The sequence below is a fragment of the Juglans regia genome, unplaced genomic scaffold (genome assembly GCF_001411555.2).
Source record: "Juglans regia cultivar Chandler unplaced genomic scaffold, Walnut 2.0 Scaffold_7, whole genome shotgun sequence".
Taxonomy (NCBI): Eukaryota; Viridiplantae; Streptophyta; class Magnoliopsida; order Fagales; family Juglandaceae; genus Juglans; species Juglans regia.
The window spans coordinates 97784-107284 of NW_023361867.1; the positions used below are offsets into that span (position 1 = coordinate 97784).

At 32.8% G+C, this 9501-nt stretch overlaps 1 protein-coding gene across 1 annotated transcript; it reads right to left on the reverse strand.

The window, feature by feature from the left end:
* Positions 1–884: 884 nt before the first annotated feature.
* On the reverse strand, positions 885–8310 carry LOC109019137. The gene is made up of 9 exons (XM_035687160.1): positions 8293–8310; positions 6658–6781; positions 5960–6124; positions 4032–4538; positions 3745–3903; positions 3196–3288; positions 2981–3034; positions 2411–2832; positions 885–1573 (listed from the first exon to the last, which is right to left on the reverse strand). The coding sequence occupies exons 1-9, from the start codon at positions 8308–8310 to the stop codon at positions 965–967; spliced, it is 2151 nt and encodes a 716-aa protein (XP_035543053.1). The 3' UTR covers positions 885–964.
* Between the last annotated feature and the right edge of the window lie 1191 nt (positions 8311–9501).

Genomic DNA, 9501 nt, shown 5'->3' on the forward strand with positions numbered 1-9501 from the left:
CAATGGGAGTCTCCTTTTGGTACGATGTATTTTAATCCCCCAAGCTTGAGCTTATTTAAGAGCTAATTCAGGCCTAAGATGAAATTGTATTAGAAATTTATGAATAGTAATGAGATAATTTGTGAATAATAGTGAAATTATTTGAGTTAAGATATTTTATAGAGTTTTGAAAAATGATATAAAAAAAGCTAAATAAAAATATTATAAAGTTACAATATTATTAAAATATAATCGTTTAATATAATTTTTGTTTTGAGATTTGAAAAAGTTGAATTATTTTTTTTATTTTATTTGAAAGTTTGGAAAAGTTATAATGATTAGATAAAAATTTTAAAAATTTAAAATTTAAAATTATTTGTATTTAAATGGTGTTTGGATATTAAAATGAGATGTGATGAAATAGCTTGAGATCATTTATTGAGTCTTTTAGGAGAATGAGATGAGATGAGAATTTTATGAATAATAATAAGGTGATTTGTAAATAGCAATGAGATACTTTGAGTTAAGTATTTTTTAGATTTTGAAAAATGAGAGAAAATGTTGTAATGATTATAAAGTTGTAATGATTAAAAAGTTGTTAAATATTAATTTGAAAGTATTTGTATTTGAGTGACGTTTAGAAAAAAGATAGGATAATATGAAAATTTTGAAATAGAAACTTTTTACAAACAAGCAGTTGTATCAAAAAAGATATAATTCATTTTTCCCACTCTAAATTCTCAAATTTGAATATAAAATTCTAGAGATTTAAATCATTTTTCCTTTGAAAGAATAACTACCTAAATCATAAAAAAAAAAAAAAAAATCAAACTCCAATAAAATTATATTGGGTGAACATCAGTGTAAAATAGGAATTACAAAATATGCCACATAAGTTCAACTATTTGTTCCAATGAAAAATAATCATCTATTCTGCTTAGTCTGCCAAATATTAATACAACATTACAACAAATAAGGTAAAAAGTTATATCGAAGGTGTCTTTTTTCTATCAAAGATGCCTGGTCTATAGGTTGAATTAAACATGTCAATAAGAAGGCGAAATTGCATCAATACAAATAGGATAACGGGAATACCAGCCAAACCAATAATAGGAATGACAATCCAGTATTTTCCACTTAACATAAGTAAAATAGCAGTAGAAAAGGCTATCATCATAGTTGCAATAGAGAAGAAGAGAGCGAAAAGGCCTATAATCATCTTTCTGGGTAAGGATATAAGAAAGTCTTCTTCTGCATAACGTGATGTGAGGATTCCTAAAAACATCAATACTGAAGTCGATGAAGAAAATAACGACAGAGAATCAGTTACTATAAAAAGTTTAAATAGTTTGTTATGCACGAGGATTGGCAAGCCTGTATCTTGATTGTTACCACCAGGAATGGTAAATGCTGCCGCAAACATAATGGTAATGATGAGAGCACTGACCACAGTACAAGAAGTTGATGTGCCCTTCATCCAGTTCTCTCCCTCTTTTCTCATTTCTCTGTGGTCTTTCGTAAACAATTGTTTGGCAGTCAAACCATCTTTGTTTGAAATATCCTTACGAGTGAGAGGGCAAATGCGTTCCACCTCCTGCATTTATTAAATAAAAATATGAGGAAAAAATCGCAAGTAGACTATTGCAAAAGAATTAGCCATCTTATATATTCAACAAACCGAGACCATCATCAATCTTTTGGCTTTTTTAATAATGAATTTTATTGTTTTGATTTTTATACAACCTTATTTTTATTTGAGGGTATTTCTATAAAAGAATATTATTGTATAATTTATTTTATAGAAATGTCATTCATTAAAATATGAATGTGCAAAGAATTGTAAAAATAGTTGTATACATGTCAGTTTCTTTTTTCAAATTTGTATTTTATTTCTTCAGTTTAATCTGTTTATTAGATTTCCGGATTGAAAATTGGACAGCAAGAATTTTTGCTTTCTTATAATAAAGACATGCTTAGTAGCAATCTTGTGACACCAACAAACATGGAATGGAAAACAAAGTTATTCTATATATAATAAATATAATACTTGCAGAGTGGTTGAAGTTTCTAATTAAGATTATTCCATAGTAGAGTTCTTAAAATCAAAAGTACCACTGTTTTGAAGTTAAGTGATACAGATTTTTCCACCCCCACATTCCCTACATTAATGTAGGGGAATTAAAAATTAATATTAGAAATAAATTTGTTAAGAAATGCAGATTTTAAGACATATTAATGTAAAACAAATGGGCTCAAGGTCATGAGCTCTTGCCTAAAAAATTGAAAGGTTTTTTATACCTACATTACATGGTACTATTGTTGTTGTCCTTTCTCTCTATTTGAAAATCTATCTCTAGATTAGTTTAAAGAGTGTATGCAGGTTGAGATCAGCAAAATAATAAAGCAGCAGGGAGAGATGGATGGAGCTGACCTTAAACCATTGAACTTCTCTTTGCATTTGCAATGCTGCTCCTCTTATGGAATCGATAGCAGTATTTTCTATTACCATCCCTGCCATATGCAATATGGTATTTGCGGACTTATCTACCATATTTAGTATTGAATTCTTCATTTTTAAGTTGTATAGAAGGCTAAAGATCCTATGCTGACGATGCAGGATGGCCCAATGAAATATGGTCCTTTTTTTAGCAGTATCAAACGTCCAGAAAAGATATGGATTTGCTTTGACTGTATGATAAACAAATTCAAAGTTCCCTCTCTTGATAGCACCGTACACTGCTTGCAAAATAATATCAAGATCATATTGATTTCTTTGGCTTGCTTGACAAGTACGGGTCAGAAGTCGTTGGAATTGAGCTTGTACCAACTTCATTTCATATAAACGCTTGAATCCTGTATAATTAATTTGGCAGGTACGAAACATTAATGCATGCTGGCCGGTTAGTTTATAAGTTGGGTGAAACAATAAATGATCAAGAATAAAAAAAAATTATAAAAAATTATTCAAAAAAGTAAATGGATGCAATATCAATATATATACCCAAGAGGTTTGAGAGACTTGAAACTAGTTGGCGCCATAGATGATCAGCTCCCACTGCAAATTAAGTAAAACCAAAACTTGTTCATCTTTATTAATTCCGACAGAAAAACAAAGCCGCCAAAACTTTGATAATTAACATTAATTAATGTAAGGAGTCAAAAAATTCTCGGGAAAGAAATTAAGTAATTTAGGCATTAATTAACGCACGTACGTACCTGATCCGATTGTATTTTCTTGACCATGATTTTGAATGTTCAAACGGAATTGGTTGGCAGCACGATCTAAATCTAATGATGAAATGTGTATACCTTCCCCCACCAAAAAAACAAAAAAGGCAAATAAAAGCCAATTGCAATTAAATTCAAGCAACATGCATGTACAATACTATTAATAAGACTATGATTTCCTCTTATATTCTTAAAAATATTTTCATTATAAAGGTAAAAATGATAATATAAAATAATAAGTTGTATGAATTAGTTATTTGACTTGATACAAGTACTAGAGCTGAGTAGTACTATACAAGTTGTACTTGGTGATGTTGTTCTATCATATTAGTTGAGTGTAAAATGAGCTCTGCATTAATGTTTAAATATAATTATTTACTCAACTAATTACTTACCACGAGACATAGGAAATATAATTATTATAAAAGATGTATAAAAGTAAGATTATTTTTTAGAAATTTCTTTTTTTCGTAAAAAGAACCCAATTAATGGAAAAGCTGCTAAGGAAAAAAAAAAAAAAAATAGAGTGGTACTAACAGTGATTGTAGATCCATTTTTTCCAAAACACCATCCCTTTTCCAATCTCGAATGTTTCAGTTGAAATATTAGCCAATACCTCCAAAGGGCACGTATTTGATCGATTGTCCGAGGTAGAAGCCAAAAGAGGATAACGCTCCATTAAATCCAAAGCCATATCTTGCAAGATCATCATGTGTTGTTGTACCGTAAGTACGTAAGTGCATATAATATCCAATTAATTAATCCAATCACCAGAAATTACGGCCAATGAACGGTTATAAGAGAATGCAGTAATAATTTATTACCTAAATCTCCCTGATAAATACAAAAGTTAAGAAGTGAAGCACCATGGGTATGGCAGCCTTCTTCTGCCTTCAGATCTTCTAACGGAGTTTGAGAATAGAGATAGCGAGCCAATTCTTTTTGCCCCAAGGCCATAGCCAGAGAAACTGGAAGGTCATGATATTTATCATCTGCAATGCTGACCAAGCGATTGTTCTTTGCAATCAAGCACTCTGCAATATTCTGATTCCCAATAATAGTTGTCCGATGTAGAGCTGTAAAGCCGTCATAATCTTGCATTGCCAAATCATGTTCCGAAATTATTTTGACCAACTCCATGGCTATATGTTCCTTTCCAGCATCAACTGCAGCGTGAAGAACCGTCCCATGACCGTGAAATATAGGCATTCTTGCTATCAATGCATGGGGGTGGAGCTGAAGGAAATCACTTGTAGCGTTCCAATCACCCCTCCACACAGCCTCGATTAAGGGCCGCCCAAAATTATAATCATCCTCCCTGATCTCTGGCCCTGTCATGCATGCATATATATTATACATTATGATAATTGATATGCTTTTTGATCTCCAGTTTTCATATTATACATAGAATTATGAAATTAATTAAATGAAACAACTCAGACACCTACCTACATATATATATATAATGATATTAATGCAACTTATATTATAACTTGTAAATTTGGTGAAGTGTAAGTCCCAATAGCAAGTTTCGCATAGGCCTTCTATAAAAAAAATAAGCCCCCGTAAAAAAAATAGGTTTTCTTTACACTTTGTTAATGTGTGGTCTATTTTTTACAAAAGGATTATACGTGACTTATTTATTGAGACTTGTACTAATCATTTTTCAAATTTGATAGATTGTTTGTTAATCTAAATTAGGCTTTAATAGATTGTTTGTCAGTCTAAATTAAATAGCTCAAATAATTAGCAACAGGCAAAGCCCATAAGTTTATTTATGTTATGTGAAGATGCAACCCAACGAACTGAGTGTTCGATGTGGGCTTTGTTCCAGCAATTCTCGTACAACTTACCACTCACACGTATTCAAGCCCAATAAAATCTTTAATCAAATCCCTATTATTTTTTAACGTATCATTCTCTTAAGTAAAAATCACATATTACTCCTGAAATTGACACATTTTGCAAAATGGCAATAAAGTTAGTTAATCACCTACCAACTTAACACTTCACCTCCAAATTATATAAATAATTTGACCCCTTGTTTAAATCCTATGTAATATTGTTGACTTCGAGATAATTGATAATTAAAAAATAAGTAATGTAGTAGTATGATCTAAAAGATTGGATCTTAATGGAAGAAGGCAAATTGCAAAAAGGAGAAGTTTGAGAGATAAAGTTGGATTAGTAATTTGATGGTCACCTTGTAAAATGAGTTCAGGTAGTTTGAGGAGATGACAAGTGTAATTTCTCTATAATTTCATTTTACTATCATCTTTTACATTCAACTTATTTGCATATTGTGCTTAATTGGTCGATATCCAAATGTGCTTTCCAACAAATACGATCGAGATCCGTCATGAGTTGTGTGAGAAGGATGTTCAAGTTTTCCAAATCTTTATTTATTTATTTATTTATTGTGGTTGATTCTTTCTATTTCTAAGCTAATGTGAATGACACATCATCCACATTATTGACATGACAAGATTTGATATACAATATTTAAATCTAGAATCTTTCTTGCAAATTAAATCATATCAGGTCAAAGATAAACCACCTAAAATAAATCATTTGTACTTGTTGTCATGGTGATTCAAATTTCAATGACAAGAAGAACTACAACTAAGTTACAAGATCAGCTTTAGATTAGGCATTGAGAAATTCTTAATTTTCCATTTAATTATAAGCCTATTTTTTTTCTTCCAATAATGTTTGTGCATATTTGTGCATATTGAGAGAGAGAGACAGATACCTGTGTTGTCTGAACTTGAAGAGTTTTCTTCATCAATTATCAAATTATCATCTTCAGTCTGTATTGAGTTGTTTGAACTTGAAGGATCTCCTTCATCAATTATCGAATTATCATCTTCAATTTGTATTAGCTTGTACTTTCCTTTACTTTCCATGGGTATGTTGCCTGTCAAGTTATGAAATACGTATATACATTAGTCTCAAAACTTGAAATAGAAGGAGACACTAATTACGGCCATATCTTTCATGATCATCATGTGTTGTTGTACCGTACGTACGGAAGTGCATATATCCAATTTAATTAATCCAATCACCACAAATTACGGTCAACTTGATTAATTATTTTATGGACTCCAATGACATAGGATTGTGCAAAATTTCAAAATTTTCGACTCCACTCAACATCCGTTTCGATTTCAACTCCAATGGAGTTGGAGTGATCGAAATTTGGAGTCGGAGTTCGGAATATCTCCGAATTGGTAGTCAGAGTTCGCAACTCTAAGAAGCTCCAAACTCTGACTCTGAATTTTTAAAAAAAAACTAGATGTAAAACGACGTCGTTTGACATCTAGATTTCTTTTAAAAAAATTAAACGACGTCGTTCCACTTTAAGTGGAACGTCATCGTTTCCTCACACGGGGGGTCCAAAACGCAGGACCCCCTTCCCTTCTTCCTTCTTCATTCTCTCTCGAGTCTCACGTCTGGACTCTGAACCAGTGAAGCGTCTCGCGTCTCTCTCACATCTCACGTCTCTGTTGCCGCCGTTCCTCTTTGATCTTCCGTACGACTTCAATCCGAGCTTCAGCCTCCGTTCAGCTTCCACCTACGGTGAGAGTGAGAGCCCTAAAATTAAATCAAACAATTTAATTTTATGTACACGTCACTTATGAATCGGTATTTTGTTGTGATTCTTGTGAATTGGTTTTGTAAATTTGTAGTAAGAAAATGTGTTTGATGAAATGTATTATGTGTTTGTAAGTTGTGTTGCATGCATGCAATGTGTTTGATAAAATGTGCAAGAGAATCAAGAGATGTTACTCCTTCAAAAATCAATGTGTAAATTTGTAAATGGGCTATTTGAATCAAGAAATGAGCTCTCTGTTGTTTGAATCAGACACACTATGAAGCCCTTAATTATTTGACTGGGTGGAATAAAGTTCAACTACTTGTGTTTTTTATTCCCGTAGAGGAGAGGGTGTGTGTGTGTTTTGTAGTTGGTATTCATTTAGACACAAAATGGTGCATTTTGCTTCGGTTTAGTTTTGTAAAGACTCAGTTGTTTAGTATCATCATCATCATCATTTCAATCCCCAAGTTCACCTAGTGAAGATGTTGTGGTGGGTTGATCAAATGGAATGAAAATATTGAGCTTCACCTGTGACAAAATCTATAATCAACATCTTCAAATTTTATTATGTTGTACCACAAATATGCCAGACATTTGATGTCCTTACCATCACAAACATGGATCCCTCTGGTTTGTTTGGGCAAATAATGCAAGGGATTTCCTTAATTCTACCACAAATAGGAGCTTTCAATATCATTATTTCTCTAATCTGCTATCTAAAGAAATTCTTCTATATTGTCTTTCAGGTAAATTTACATGAACATGAATTAAGAAATAAAGACTTTTGAGAAATAAAAATAAAAATATAGAAACTAAAAACTGTTATGACTTTTGAAAAATAAAAATATAAAAATATAGAAAACAAGTAAATTTTCGGGTTTTTACCTAAATATAGAAAAATAAAAATAAAAATAAAAAACTAAAAAGGGTACTGTTGAATATAAAAATTAAAAGTTTTCCTGTAAAAAAAAATTTGGTTGACTTTTGAGAGCATGCAACACATCCCTTATGACTTTTGAGGGCATGCAAGAGATTCTTTTTATTGCACTATAGCTATGCATTACTCTTTTATAAATTTTTCAGAGGAGTCTATATTGGAAGACCACGTATATCTTTACGTTAATTTAAATGTTTAATATAGCCTAATTATTTTTTAAATTAATTTTTTGCTTCTAATTTATTTTTTCAACTTCTTTGATTGTGATATAGATCCTAGACCTAATCGAGATGATCGTCCAGAAAGGGATATGGCAGATGCCAATGTTACAACTCCTATACCGGTATGTACTTCCACCCCTAGAGCCACATCTAGAGCAACTACATCTTGTGCGAGTAGTCGACTCCCACTCCCAATAGATATAGAGGATGAGGATATGTTCAACGAAGAGGAGGAGATGCCCATTGAGCAAGATCAACCACCATGACCTTCTAAAAAGAGGTCGTGGACATGGAAGCATTTCACCAAAATTCCTGGTGATATTGCATACCCGGTAGCAAGAAGTCATTACTGTGGGCAACTTTGTGGATGTCATTCGAAATAGCAAGGCACCAGTGTATTAATAGCACATCTAAATGGTTGCCAACGATATAAGATAGCAAAGGGATTGGCGGCCACTAATCAGATCAACTTCAGTTACCAAACTTCTATAGCCACTAATAGTACATAGACTAAGAAATTAGTCATCCCTCAATACAGTGAGAAGATGTTGAGGGATATGCTTGCAGAGATGATAATTACTGATGAGATGCTGTTCACCACAGTCGAGAAAAGAGGCTTTCGAAAGTTTCTAAACTTTGCTAAGCCATGATTTTCCATTCCATTACGGTATACAGTGATGCGAGATTGTATGAAGAGGCATGCGAAAGACAAGGCGGAGATGAGGAAGATGTTTATTACCACTGGCCAGAGAGTGTCGTTTACGATTGACACATGGACGTCTATACAGAATATCTTCTACATGTGTATCACAGCACACAACATTGATAGTGAGTGGATTTTACATAAAAAAAATATTGGCTTTAAAGATATTGTGGATCATAAAGGTGCATCCATTGGAGCAAAGATGGATGATTGTTTAAAGGACTGGAAAATTTGAAAAGTGTTGTGTATTACAGTTGACAATGCCAGTGCTAATGAAACAGCAATTGATTGGTTTAAGCAGAACACGACGGTGAGAGATGATGTCATTCGGACCCACGAGTTTATTCACGTTCGATGCTGTACTCATATCATCAATCTCATAATTGTTGAGGGGTTAAAAGAAGTTGATGATTCAATTACCCAAGTCCGCAGCATTGTACAATATGTAAAGGGTTCCCCTCAAAGGCTTGTCAAGTTTAAGGCAATAGTAGAATATCTTAAGGTTGAATGTTCTAGTATGTTGTGCTTGGACTTTCCGACTAGATGGAACTCTACAAACATGATGTTGGATGTGGCAAAAAAGTACCAAAAAGCATTCGAGCGGATGGAGGTCGAGAATGAGGGCCTGAAGTATACTTTGTTAGAGCCAACAGGACAGGAGCTCAATGCGCTAGACACACATGATTAGACCAGTGTGAGCTACTTTGTTGAATTTTTTATGACATAACCATGCGGCTATCTGGATCCAAATATATGACTACGAACTCATTCTTTAGCGAGCTCTCGGAGCTTCACTTCCACTTAGAAAATAATTGTACTAACTCTGGTAGATTGT

Coding starts and splice junctions, on each gene's coding strand:
- LOC109019137 (XM_035687160.1), bottom strand. Junction 3,904..4,031: donor TATTTATCAGGGAGATTTAG/GTAATAAATTAT, acceptor TGATCTTGCAAG/ATATGGCTTTGGATTTAATG. Junction 2,833..2,980: donor AAGTCTCTCAAACCTCTTGG/GTATATATATTG, acceptor TTAATTATACAG/GATTCAAGCGTTTATATGAA.